Here is a 14,953-nt window from a genome sequence, read left to right as displayed (position 1 = left end):
CGAAAGATGTTATCCTACGTCAAAATACAATAGTATAATTAACCTCTTTCGATTTGGTCCAAATTTGGAGGAGGTGTTTATAACATCGACTGCGAGGTCAACTTATGTCATTTGCTGCGGGATTGGCTGTGGAGGATAATAGAAAATGCAACTAATATTGAATGTAATAGATTTTTAGTTTGCGTGCAACTAATTCTAATCTTCATGAATTTGTAACCATCATTCTTAACACAATGGACAATGGAAACTTTTCATACTGACTTCAGTAAAGCATTTGATCGAATCGACATCAACATCGACTATAACCAGCCTTTGCTCCAGTGGAGTAAGTCGTACGATGGGTCTACGATGGCCGCTAGTTCAACGCTTATCGACGGTTTCGTTTTACATGGCCTCACGCAGATCAATGGTGACCATAAGACTCAGCTGGATGTGTTGACGATGCCGTGGAATATTTCAATCAAATGAGTTGGGATAGCATGGCTGAATTTGTACCTATTGTCCGTCCTGCACCAAAACCACCATAGTCTAACAATCACTTGCGTCGACAGAAACGGTATAGGGTTAAATCGCTAAGAAGATACTGCCAGAATATTTCGTACATTACGAAGCAGAAGTTCAACCGCACAAGTAACGATTATAAGAAATACAACACATTTCTGTAACGACGATATGGCTTCCATACGCCATCATCTCTTCGCAGAAATCCAAAGCGTTTCTGGTCGTGTGTAAACTCTAAAGAAAACGAAGTTGGTTTGCCATTGTCAGTTTATCTCGGCGAGCAAACCGCTAAATCTGAACCGGAGAAATGCCATTTCATGAGCTCGTTCAGTGAATCTTCGGCGTAACCAAATCAAGTCACAATTGCTATGAGCGATTCTCCAAGAGATGCATTTGAGCTCCGTCCATTTCACATCAGTGAACATACTGTTAATCTAGCTCTTCAAAGGTTGAAACTCTCTGAAGCTGTGTTTGGAGTCGTTGCTCACTCCCTTGGTGAAGCTATTTAATCTGTCACTACAGGAGAGTAAATTTATTTAGACGTTGTAATTTTCCTGTATGTTCCCCGTCCACAAGAAAGGCGATAAAATGAATGTACAGAATTACAGAGGCATCACATCTTTATGTTGCTACTCCAAAGTATTCGAGATCATCGTCAATGAGGCGCTCTTAAGCTCTTGTAAAAATTACAACTCCACGGATCAGCATGGATTCTACCCAAAACGGTCAGTTTCAACTAATTTGACCGAATTCGTGTCGCAAACCAGTGTTATGAAATGTGTGTGGTATGTCACACATTATAATTGTTAAATATTTAAATAGTTAACAATGAAGAAAAATGGAAATATTCAAATTTCCCATAAACTTTCTTCGACCGCAAGGTGCTCACCCCTAACACAGCCATCAGAAAGTTGATCCCTATGACACAAGCCGAAGCCGCACAAGCATTTAACGTTGCGGTCGATCTGATCAGAGCTCGGTGAAAACTGATAACGTAAGAATAGTGGAAGAGGTAGAGCAGCCAAAATTTTCTTCTACAAAAGGGTCTGCCAAATCGCTTCCACTATCATTCTCTGCTTGAACGTCAAGCAGTACAGTTCGGTCTTTGCTCGCTCTGTCGAGTTGTTCTAAAGTTTCTAGTTTGTTCCAAACATACGCAGTTTAATCGCGTCGTCAGTAGTGTCGGTCGCTTCGTGTGATGGGAAGACAGCGCTCCCGGAGCAGGCTCCGAGAGAAAACGGAGAAGAAGAACAGCAGTGAGGGTAGCTTGAGTGTACCTATTTCGAATAGGTACGCTACTCTTCCCACCGATGTAGGGAATCCCACCTCAGCCACGGTGAAGCGGTCTAAGAAGAGGAAGAAAAATCAAGGCCAGTCCGATGGTGCGAGTGGACGGGACGATGCCACCGCGACGAACGTCAGCGTCATTGGTGATTTTGCCGACGCCGTCGACAACGAAACTGCTGCCACCCCGAGTGCAGCAAAAATGAAGCTTCCTCCACTGGTGGTGAAGCAAGTCCCACTCAACACGCTGATTGGCGATCTATCATCGCTGGGCGTTGCAGCTGAGTTTGAGCTCGGCAGGATCGGCACCAAGGTGATGCTCCGAACAAAAGCGGAGTACGAAGTGGCCGTGAAACATCTGAAGGATACCAAGGCGTCTTCACGCACGACATCCCCGGTGAGAAGCCCTTCAAGGTAGTCATCAGGGGTCTACCAAACTTCGACCCCAAGATGGTCGAAGCTGAAATCAACCGGTACAAGCTTGCCCCAATCGCTGTCTTCCGAATGACAAGGAGAGACGAAAACGTGAAGACGTACCCGGATTGTCTTTTCCTGGTGCACTTCCAGAAAGGGACAGTGACGCTCAATGCGCTACAAGCCATCCGATCAATCTGCTCCATCATCGTACGGTGGGAGCCATACCGTGGCGGCCATCGTGACGTAACGCAGTGTATGAGGTGCCTCAATTTTGGACACGGTACCCGCAACTGCAACATCAAGCCACGCTGCAGCAACTGCGCTCAAGAACACGCCACTTCCAACTGCCCTGCGGATGGAGCCGTGGCGATAAAATGCGCTAACTGTGGTGGTGCACATCAAGGTTCCGACAGACAGTGCTCCAAACGCGAGGACTTCAAACGCATCCGAAAGCAGGCGTCAAGCAACAATCAACCAGGACGCAAGAAGGACAAAACCCCATCATTCAGGACGGAGGATTTTCCGCCTCTTCGTGCTCCCCAGCAAAGGCAAGCGAATTCGCGGGTGCAACCCGCCCCCCCTCAAGAAGCTTCCGGTGATTTTGCTGGCCAAAGCTCTCCACCCCCCCTGGATTCTGGAGACAACCAACAGCGCAAAACTACAACCCCGATCTGTTCTCAGCGGATGAACTGATGGAAATTTTCGTCAACATGTCCGGTGCTCTTCGTAAGTGCCGCAATAAGCCCGAACAGATCCAGGTGCTCGGTAAGTTCATCATCCAGTATGGCGTATAAACCGCTAACTATCGTCACCTGGAATGCTTGCTCTGTAAGAGCAAAAGAGATTGAGCTTGCCGACTTCCTCCGCAAGCACAGCATCGACGTGGGCCTTCTAACCGAGACCCATCTAAAGTCCGGCGACAGCTTCTGGTTGCCTGACCACAACATTATCCGGCTTGATCGCACCAGCTCCAGGGGGGGTGATGTTGCGATCGTCGTCAAGAAAGGAATAAAATACCACACTCTGTCCCATATTCGCACCTCTATCATCGAGGCCCTTGGTGTGGAGGTGGAGTCGTCGACTGGATACGTCCAGTTCATCGCCGTCTACTGCCCTCGACAGTGTGCCGCCAGCAGTGGACTAGCGGCTAAATTTAAGAAGGACCTGTCCACCATCACCCGTACCGGTTCCCGCTTCGTTGTTGGAGAAGATCTGAATGCTCGTCATGAGGCATGGCGGAACTACCAGCAGAACCAGAACGGTCGTCTGCTGTTCGACCATTCGCAGCATGGGCTGTACTCCGTTTGGTTCTCGGACGAGCCAACATTCATCTCACCGGCAGGCAACCCATCGACGCTAGACCTGTTTCTTTCAAATACCGGCTTGTCCAAGCCGGTAGCCTTAAACGAACTCAGCTCCGACCATCAACCGGTAGTGGCTGAACTGGGATACAACGTAGCTGCTGCTCCAAGCCTGCGCAAGGACTACCATCGCGTAAACTGGGCCCAGTTTGGACGCGTGGTAGACAGGCACATCATCGACAACCCGCCGCTTGACTCCGTGGAGGACATCGACCGAGCGTTGGAAGTACTCCACCAAGCCATAACCGTGGCTGACGAGGCGTGCGTCCGACGAGTTCCTGTGAGGGGTAAGTTTATTGCTATTGATTCCCACACCCAACTCTTAATTCGCCTGAGAAATGTTCGTAGACGCCAGTTTCAGAGGACTGGAGATCTAGCGAGGAAACGTGAAATGGCCAATCTGAACAAGGAGATTGCTTCCAGAATGGTCTCAATAAAAAGCAAAACTTGCTACTTTAATTATTAAAGGCCATCAACGTTGGACATTACTGGAATTTCAAGGTAATTCTGAAAATAGTTCACAATTAAGTGTGAGTGAATTCTTTGTAAAATCAAACGAGATTTTCAAGCTACTTCTGAGTAGAATTACATCCATCATTGTGGGCTTCGGGGTCGTGCGGCGTCACCCATCATTTAGGCGTATTGTGAGTGCCACGAAGTGAGGGTTCGATTCCAGCTCCAGACGGTGCAAATTTTAGCAACCTGAAATTTCCCTACTGTTCTAATGGGTTGTCTAGTGTTAAATATTCAGTATGTGCAACCTCTGGTTGAAGACGGTGTCAATTGTCTTGTCAATTCTTATGACAATTGCAAGGACATTTTGTCAATAAAGGAAATACAATCTGGAAGAGAAATTACAGAAAATTCTTATGATGGAGTATGCTGATACGAATCGTGAGAATAATTGCAATGGAATTCTGTCCAATGTTTCTATGGAGATTAATTTTAATAAAATTTTAAGCGTAATTTCTGGGAGACTTTCAAAACCGTTTTGGTAATACTGAAAAGGATTTCAAAATAATTCTAATCTTACCTACAAAGTATAAGTCTGAGAAAAGTGTGACGGTCATTCTGAAGAGTGTACCAAGGAAATAGTTAATAATATTTTAAGAATTTCATAGAGAAAAATGGACACCATTGAGCCAATTCTTGGGAATTATTACCAATTTGAGGAAGTTGTGCAATTGGAGAGTGATTTATAAGAGATTTCAAGAGGTAATTCTAAGAACTCTTAGAATGCTACCGGAAAAGTTTAGATGTTTTCAAGATAATTTTAGGGGAATAAAGAAAATAAATATGATGGAATTCTAGGATGATTCAAATTCAACTAAAAAAAAGGCGAAGATATCCTGTGGAGAGTTCCAAGTAAATTCAGACAAACAAACAAATTCATGATCTGGGACACAGGGAAAATATAAATTCCGGAATTTAGAATCATTGCAAAATCCTGAGTTGAAGTCTAAGTAATATAATAACATTATTCTTATGCAAAATGTTGATGGTTCCCACTTCAGCCCGGTGAATTTTGCTTTAAAATAAAATTGCCTACTGGTCTGCTGGGTGTTGTGTGTTGTATGATGTCAAGAATTAAACTGTAAATCTGATCAACCTCAGAGTAATATTAGAATTATTTAGAACAAATAAAATCTTTAAATTCTGATACTGCATCAAATAGTAAAGACTACATCGACTATTAGTTCCAAAAATCCATACCATCAAATTTCCTGGATTCTTTGCTTCTCATTTTTAAAAAAAAAGTTACAGTTTAAAAAACAATTCTAACCATATTTTCTGCTGTTTTTTTACCCCCATTTTACTCAATTTTTGAAATGCTGTGTAATGGATTTTTGAACCTTTTGGGCACACCCTGTCAATACTCTTCAACTTTTGGATGATTTTAGCAATGCTAACAAGTTATTTGCTTCATATAATTTATTTAAACATGTAATTTATAGCCATTTTAGTACTTTAAATAAATTCCAGATGATCATACTGACTTATTTTTATGGGAGATTGGCAAATCAGTTTGATTTCAATAGCATTATGTTAAAAAGAAGATTTTTTGGAGCATTCCAGATTTTACCAGATTTTATATTTTACTGGTCCAGATTTTTTTCTGAAAACGATGCATGGAAACGCTGGAGGGAAAGGAAGAACAGCGGAAAAGGATGTCGTTTCCAAAATGCTTCTGTCAAATCGCATCCACCGCTACCATCAGTCCCAGTCTGACAGTGGAGCAAGTCGGAGCTCGGTCATAACATTTTACAGAGGGAAGAGAGAGAAGAAGAGTAACGGAAATCTTCATCACGTCTGTCAAATCGCTTCCACTTATTCAGTCAGACAGTCGAGCTGGACAATGCTATGAGGCATCACTCAGGGTTTAGGCGCCTTATGTACAGGAGCCATAGAAGGAAGAATTCTTGATTACTTTTTTCGAAGGTGTCAGGTTTTATAAACAATGCATTTGATCGACAATTTGGCGTAGCTCACTCACGCATTCTTACACTACCCTACCCTACCGTAGGTTACTCATGAACTCCACAAACTAGAAAATCGAACAAAAATTCCGTAGTCCTACGTCAACAATGCGGTCGTGCCTTGTATACCACCCTCCAACTTTTTTTTTTTTCTTGATTTGTATTCTGTCGATCTTGTTTTCCGTGCTGAGCACCAATGCTACCAACGCCAGGGAGGCAGCTCCCACACTTGAACCCTTCCTAACCGGGGACCAACGGCTTTACTTCATTTCCGAAGGAAGGCGTGATCAGAGATACTATGCCTCAGAACATACCGACGGCGCCGGCTCTTCACAGGATATTGAACCCAGGGCTGCTGTGGTGGGAGGTTATCACGTCACCGGTGCCACTAACGCGTTTCGTCATCTACCCTGGCGTTTGACTTGAATGTGCCTTTAACTGATTTTATCAGAAGACTGTCCTGAACTAGAACATGCCCTGCTTTTTGTTTTAATTATACCTTTTTAATTACTTAAGACAACCATATGTCATAGCACTATCAACTATCACTTTTAAAAATGGTCATATCGATAGAACGCTTGCATGAATTTTTGATATTGAAGATATACTACATAGGGGAAATGGCTCTAATGTTGGCCTATAAATCTAAGATTGAGCCCATCGCTAAAAATCTGCTATTTATCAGTTTTATCTAGATGAACGCGTCATTGAGACGGTACTAATGGATATTTTTGGATGCTATTAAAACTTTAGTCGATTGCTGAATTTAGGTATGGGCCCAAATTAGGGGCATTGAGGCTAACAGTACATCCATTTCCCCTATACAATCTTCCACTTAACATACTTAAATTCAAATCTCTCTCTCTCTCTTTACCTTAATTACCAGCCACATTTATCACGAAAATTAAACGCAGCTGGCACGCACGCTTTATCTTAAGCTCTTTTTGAGTCCTGGCAATGCATCTAAGCTCTGATATTGAATGGAGTTTCAAGCATGGTTCCTTTGTACCTCTATAATGATGCGAAAAATAAATGAAATTTCAGTTTCTAAAAGATAACACACGATTTTATACAAATTTATGCCATGCTCCATTTTATCGTCCATGGCTGCTTGAAATCGAAAATGAAATTTCAAATCATACACGCTTAGAAATAACTAATTTTACACGTGACGGAATCTTGCCTTTGACATAAAAGATGAGACGTAAACAAACTTGTCATGTAATATTAAGTGCTCCGAGACTGAACATTTCGTTGCTTGACGAAAAGTACGTTTGATTGAGCTATGTTTCGCGTCTGTTATGACTCAAATTTATGTCAAAATTGACGCTCGTATATGTCACTTTCAGAGCACCTAAATTTACATGATTTTTTCGAAGTGTGTACTATCGATACAAGCTGATATTTATACACACCTTAAAACAAAAATACTTGCACAAATACCCATTTTGCCCATTGAGAATTGCATATTTATCAAGATGGTGACAGTTATTCTGAATCACCCTCTAACCATTGTAGTCTACTTTTGCTTGACGAAATAAATAAACAGTCATCATAAAAATAGAAATACGAACGCATCGCAAGGACTTTCCCACCAACTTCAACTGACTCACTTGAGTTATTTTAGCATCGCCATTTGCCATCATAACCGCATCGATTGCATCAGGTTACCAAACACATTAGCTCATCCGCCACAAAGCTCCCTCACCCTACTTGATTTGAATACATTTATCACCACACAAACAGATATTCCATTGGCTGACGAGTTTCTGGAACGGTAATGTTTACACAATTGTGTTTACCTATCGCCGGTGAAGAATATAAATCGTTTTAAAGGGGGAAACGGAGATCCTTTAGCTCTACCACTAGACGTCACCAACACAAGACATTCTTGTTATCAAACAGCTCAATTCTTCCCAGCATAAAAACGCTTCTATTTAACCACCTTGCGTCTTTTGCGCATTGGCTCGAAGGGTTCCATGCAGCATAAACTACCAGATGCGTGTGGTTTCGAATCATTACACAAGGGAAACCCACAGGTCGTTTCGAATACGTGGAAGGAAGCGACTTTGTTATCACCTTACCATGTTTGATTAAGATTCCTGGTATTCCTTGGGAGACCAACGATTTTTTTTTGCACGTCGTCATCATAAGATACAATCAAAGCACGTGCAATTCTTGCCACAAAGATCACAGTTTAGTGATAATGACATTCTAATCTGAAATCAAAATATCCTGTCCCGACAGGGCAGACTCCTGCGCAGCGGTGATCCACACCTTGCAGTGCTAACATTGCAGTCTCATCTCGAACGTTGTGCCCTAAGACAAGACAGGGCATTTAGCTTCTTTTTATTCTTCTTTGCAGGTGCTTCATTCGCTTCTATACTCTCCTGTTTGTAACAGAGTGCTTCAAAATCTCGACAATACACGGCGATATTCAAAATTCTGCTTTCGTCACTCATTTGAGCTAACAGTCATTGTCAAAGCAAACGATGCCAATTGTCAGTGACAATGGTGTCAGTGAAGAATATGTGCAGATTTTTTATTAGCTTAATTTGTAACGAAATTAAATGACTTGAGCAGAACAATTATTCTAGATAGAGCTAGAATTAGGGCGTAACAGGTTTTGTAAACAATGACTTCTCTCAGTGATTTCTAGAAAGTTAAGGCTCGCCCACGCAAATTAACTTCATCATGGGATAGAAGAAGACTTCCCCTACCCGATGCTTATGCTGATTTGCGTGGACGTGCCTTGAATTCCTAGAAAACATCGAGAGAAGTCATTGTTTACAAAAGCGGTTTCGCCCTAATTCCAGCTCTATTTAGACATGTTGCCATTAAAGTGAACACTTATTTTGATCCTGACCTGCTCGGATAACAATAATGTGTCACAGAGTGCACAAAATTACACTTTTTGTTACGAGATGAATCTTTGTCATTGACTAAAAAAAATAATGAGATTTTGACGAAGGCTGTTTTGAGGATCAAGTATATTAGTGACTATGTGAAAAACAATTTTGTCAATATCACGCGAAAGTCTGTCAATGACAATGACAAATCTCAGCACTGGTTCTGATAGTAGTTTTGTACATATTTAAAAAAAAAACAATCATAAACTCGAAATTCAACCAATTAGCGACTGGATAAAAAGATTGATCAAAGTCTATACCCCAGTTGTCTCCTCCTAGGTTGTGCCTACCTGCGAGCAAGCCAAATTCCACTTACACCAGCACGAATCTCTTACCGAAAAGAAAGGATCGAAATAATTAATAAGGTGCTAAGGTGGAACAAACAAAGAAACGAACAGAAACTTATCTCATCTAATCTCACCTCCATTTAAGGCTCTGTTTACCTCAAATTAGGATTTGTTTTACAAAACTGTTAGGAGTTTTTCCCTAACTCCCTCCTTCTGCACATTTGCTGCCCACGGAGTAATATTCTGGGACGTCCCGCAGATAAATTGGCGCCACTTGAAACCACCGGAGCAGAGCTTCCTTGTCTGCACCATTGCCGGGGACGCACCTCCGAGTAGTAACATTATAATTTGCCACACGTCGAGGATGACTTTCCGAAATATTACTGCTGCTTCAGCAGTCTGTTGCTGACATATTGCATCACTTGGGCGTTGTTTTCAGACATCCAATATAATATGCAAGTTGGCAATAGGTGTTTCCGATATTTTACGCGATGCAAGAACGCCGAATATTGTCGAGTCATGAGGAAGATTGATTGGTTACTGGGTGGAATGCCGATCGGAATATTAATTCGATTAATGAGTTTCGATATCACAATACAAAATCATTGTTTTTTTTTTGTATGTTATAAAAATAGAGTTCACATTCATCTTTTCAATGATTTTAAACCTGCACTGATTCCCAACCATAATACTGAGTGGCAGGTATCCAGTGTTCGACCTATGAACACTGCTTCTCATCAATTTTGTCCACCATCTTTCTAACGACACCTTTCTCATAGGTTTTCTTACTGCTGCTATGTCGGTACATGTAGTTCTGGAAGCTAATTTCGCGATAATCAAATGCTTCATTGTAATCACCCACCACTTTTGGATCATCCAGCAGACATTTGCAGTAGTGTTTTGCCATGGCCACGTATCGGTTTGCATCAGGCTACCTTTGTACTTTGTAGAGTGGCGTTCATGGCATCCGGTTTCTTACCCACCAGCAGGAAATCTCTAACGGTGTCGTTAACCTGAGAGATGGGTAGATTTCAGATTAACCTGATGAAAGGAAGTTTATCACCTATATCTAGCTCATTCTTCTTGGTCAAATATCGCAGTCCTTTGAAAATACATGCCATGTGATTACTAAACTCTTCACCATTTCCCAGTTCGTACTTCCTGGTATTGCATAGTTTTTGGTTTCGTTTGGCACTACCAGCCGGATAGTTTACATTCTCACAGAACACAAACTGTTTGATTTGGTTACCCTGAGATGTTCACATTAAAGCGACATTAAAGCGAAAGCTTCAATCGAACCTTATCTTTGTAGAACTTCTCAGTGGACGGTCCATCGTCAAAAAGGGTGGCTTTGAGTGTATCGAGGTACCCCGTGTGGACATCTTTGTACGCATTAAACACTTTGAGCACCTTCCCCCGGTCAGCGGATAAGTATTCATGGTTTGTCTTCCATTGTTGAACCACTCTAACACCATTTAGATTAAATCGATATCATCGCTTTGATCAGAAGGTCATTTGAGGTACAATTATACCTTGAATCTATTATCCCCCGGGCTCGAGGAAGCCAATCTTCTCCAGCATGCATTTGATGTAACAGTGGGTAGCTGGGATATCAGACGGTTGTAATTTCAGCATGCAATTGGATTCTTGGTAGAATTTTCTTGGAATACCTGTCCAAATTATTTTAACTTATTCATTCTTTCATTTTTTTTGGGACAGCAATGTGCTTCATCTCTTTAAATAGTCGTTGTTGTTGTTTCTTTATTAAGGAGGCTTTCAGGCTAACCTCTATAAATAAAAATGAAATGAGGATCGTATGTCATAGTATAACTCGAGAACGAATTGACGAATTTGCTAGAATCTTTTTTGTGTTGGTCGTTTGGGCCCCGATGTGTTTATTTCAATCAACTAGACAGAACGTCGTTTTCCGAGTCAGCTAGTTTTTCTGCCACCAGTAGCCCCTTTAGAATATTTACAAAATTTCCCAAAATGAGATGATAAGTTTCCCATTGTGCACCCATTGGATATGCCAATTGCATGGCAAGAAACTGCCTCGCAGCTGTACTGTACTGAATAATCAAATAGAGATCAAATAATTGCATGGATATCACAACCAACACTTGTACTAAGTTTGTACATTATGATTGGCACCATCAACAATCAGTTTAAATATCAAGAATCAAGGGAGTACGTAGTTAGGTTCATCGTAAGAACAAAACATGATTATTGCAAAGTGTCTTGAAGTAGTTGCTATTTTCAGCTGGTTAAGTGTGGTAATTTGAAATAGATTCGCCCTTATTACATGCCATCCGATAAAAAAATTTGCTTGATGAATAGGTTGTCTCGTTGGAGGCATTGGACCCAGAAGAAGCATTATTCATAAACACTCGATGCCTGGAGGACTATGCTGGAAAAAAGGATTGTTTAATCAAGTGTATACTTGAAAAATTGGGTTTGTACAATCCGGGGACCAAAAAGTTTGAGGTATTTCTGCTGTTAAAATTTGTCATTATCAAAATACACCTTGAGTCGTTTTTTACAAGGGGGATATATGGGGGGGGGGGGGTGTTGACTCCAGCGGAGTGTTTAACTTCCATGAACTCGTGACTTTGGCGTGAGAGTATTGCTAACCCGGACAAGTATTAAAGCGACCATAGTAATAAAAAATGTGGGATATGAGCCGCGTATAAAGCGAACATCTAAGATTGATGAATTCACAGGCTTATTTTTTTTTTAAATGTTTGGAAAGCATATATGAAATCTCAGTATGCTATTTTAAATTAATTTTAAATTCTGGATTTCCACCCAAGACTAAAAATGTGATTTTAATTACGTCTTAAGTTGTACAAATTTTGACATATCGTTAAAAATGAAACGCACCTAATGCAACTTTAGGGGAAAACCCACTTTAAAAAACAGCCTAAAACGTGGTTAACCCGAATTGCTTCTCAACTTGACAGGCTGAATTGATCACGAAGCAACAGGAAAAGTACCCTGATTTGGTGCCAAAGGAGGAAGCGGATGCCTACGCAGATGCAGTGAACAAATTGCCGACAGCGGAGAACACTTGTAAGGCAGTTTATGGAGTTTTCTCAACGATACTTAAACAGTACAAAATAACTTCTCTAAACTTGTTCCATGAAAATTTAGAAAAATCAAAAAAGATTTACGATGAACTGGCAAGCACCATACCGTTACTATCTTGAGATCATATCAATAAGAATTATTTTTCGATAGGGTGCTGAAATCAAACAACCAGGCCAATCAATTTTCCACTTCTGTGAAAACAAATTCTATCCACCTGGTTCCCCCAACCGGAAGGAGATATGTGAAATGCGTCAGTTCAAGGTGTTGGACAACGAAATCTACAAGAAGCGCGTTCAATGCGTCTACAAAGGATTGCGTTACATCACCAAGGATGATAAGTTTGATGTACTTATTTTGTTGACAGCGACAAAGGAAGATTTTTAATATAGTCGCTTTTTTTTTCAAGCCGTCGGAACTCAAACGGGACTTTAAGTTAGCCGGGAAAGATACAGGACGATTGGACAAGGTGTTGGCGAAGTGTAAATCTTCGGAGCCAAAGGATCCGTTGCCACTGGCTCGTCATTACTATAAATGTTTGATGGACTCCGAGGTTGTCGAAGACTACAAGGAAGCCGTGGACTACAGGGAAGTCCGATCCATGGATTATAGATACAACATTCCAAAGGTTCGCAAGTACGACAAAACTGCGGTTGCTGCCCAAGTGAAGAAACTTGATGCCATGCAGTGTCCCAAGGCGTAACATCAAATGATGAATGTATGGATAATTCACTGATTTAAACATAGATTCATTATATTTTCATGACGAAAATTTAATTTGACGTGGCATTTGTTAACTTTTATTCATTGAATATCAATTTTTAGACAATAATTTAACTTTTTACACTTACATTCATCAGGATTCATGTGCATTTTCAGCTATTATTATTGGCTTTCTATACATCAAAAAGGCTGAAATCTAAGAAGATTTTACAAATAACCCACCACGTTCAATCAATTTTAAAAGCAGAGCAGCCCAGATAGCAAAAAAATAAACAAATATTAGATTTGATTTCTCACAGTTCTAAAAATTTCGGTTATTTTTTTCAAAATGGAATATTAGATATGTTTTAATAAATCATAGTACGAAAAAAGCTCTTCTAAACAAAAGGACGTTAGAGACAAAGTGGAAGGAAACTGGATTGCCTTTTCAGAAAAAAATATACACACTGTTTTTAAAATCACGTATTTTCGGGCACTTCAGCATGGATCAAAATCGTAGCACAACTTAGAATAAAAGTTTTGGTCGTTTTTTTCTAATTTTTAGAACAACTTTTTAACAAGATTTCCACAAACATATTTTGTAAGTTAAAAAACTTGTTTTTATAAAAATTTTAACGAGCTATTTCTTGAAATAAAATGTTATCCTAAAATAAGAATAACTTCTTCCGGTGCAAAATGGCACAGGCTTCTGAAACTATAATTGTGTTGCTGCCCAAAAATTATATAAACTTTTGTCTATATGAGATTTAACTTTTTCTAAAGCAATAGCATGTTGCAGCGTTCAGCAAATGTATGTATTTTTGTATCACAAATACATATATTGAAGGTGCGAATAATATCAAAAATCTAGCTTGACTTTAACAATCAACCCAAGTTACAATTTAGGTTTTATAAGAGACTTGTATAATGCTTTAAAACCTCTATAAAATCTTTAAAACCTCTATAACGCTATACATCTCGTAAAGTATATGAGCTAGGAATTTGGTGTTTTCAGCAAAGTTGCTTGAAATATTTTTTATAGGTACCTTGATTTGATTTCCTTCGATCTTGTTTTCCGTACTGAGTACCAATGCTACCGACGCCAGGAAGGCAGCACCCACATCTAGACAAACGGCTTTACTTCCCTTCCGAAGGTAATTGAACCAGGTCCTTTGGAGTAAGAGGCAGTTACACTTACCACTACACCACCAGCGCCACTGCTTCAAATATCATTTGCTATACATTTTTCGATAACACTAATGGTGGTAGGCTCCACCCGGTCCTCGGTCCTCGGATTAAATCCCGATCAAGAATGTCCGGCGGCTTTGATATCGACATCAGAGTTAATCAATGCGACTTAAAGCAAATATTTTTGCAGATCATCCAAACAGGAACACCATTACTCCACCAATCCTAAATATCAATCAAGCCATACCTATCCTTGTTTAATGTGACAGTCCAAGTAACACAAATTTATAGGATTATGTTGAATAAGCTGCTATACGACCAAAACCAGTCAAACAAAGATCATAAAAACTGTTATACAACATGTGTGTTGCATGGGAAGGTTCAAATAGTTTCTAGAATCTAGATCTTTTTATAAATGTTAAGTGTAAAGCGAAGCCGAGTGTGTTAAAAATGATTCCATTTAGCGTCCATTTTCGCATTAGGGGACGACGGGGTAAGACGGCTATACTGTTGAATTTAACCAAACCTGTATAAAATTTCTGCGGTAAATTTAGTTTATTGATCTTTAGAGTGCTTTCCCTAATTACATCCGCCTAAATAAGGCTAAAAATCTCTTTAATAAAGCTTTAAAAAAAATCTAATTACATCGATTTTTGGAATATTTCCCTTTCATTTGATGATGTTTTATCACGAATCAAAAGCAGATTAAATAATGAAAGAAAAATCATGCGGGGTAAGGTTGA

General features: G+C 40.3%; 1 protein-coding gene and 1 pseudogene across 1 annotated transcript; one reads left to right on the top strand and one right to left on the bottom strand.

The window, feature by feature from the left end:
* Window positions 1-9,954: 9,954 nt before the first annotated feature.
* Window positions 9,955-10,871, bottom strand: LOC135701106 (long form salivary protein D7L1-like; annotated as a pseudogene).
* A 584-nt stretch (window positions 10,872-11,455) lies between these two features.
* On the top strand, window positions 11,456-13,519 carry LOC135700991 (long form salivary protein D7L1-like). Its single transcript, XM_065221691.1, has 5 exons — window positions 11,456-11,509; window positions 11,574-11,720; window positions 12,197-12,415; window positions 12,474-12,668; window positions 12,730-13,519. Exons 1-5 carry the CDS (start codon window positions 11,456-11,458, stop codon window positions 13,021-13,023), a joined length of 909 nt encoding a protein of 302 aa, XP_065077763.1. The 3' UTR covers window positions 13,024-13,519.
* The last annotated feature ends 1,434 nt before the right edge of the window (window positions 13,520-14,953 follow it).

Source organism: Ochlerotatus camptorhynchus, unplaced genomic scaffold (assembly GCF_037179485.1).
Source record: "Ochlerotatus camptorhynchus isolate MF236.1 unplaced genomic scaffold, CSIRO-AGI_Acam_v1.1 ptg000014l, whole genome shotgun sequence".
NCBI lineage: Eukaryota > Metazoa > Arthropoda > Insecta > Diptera > Culicidae > Ochlerotatus > Ochlerotatus camptorhynchus.
Note: the sequence above shows the minus strand (reverse complement) of the source record. Positions and strands in the feature narration are given on the sequence as shown.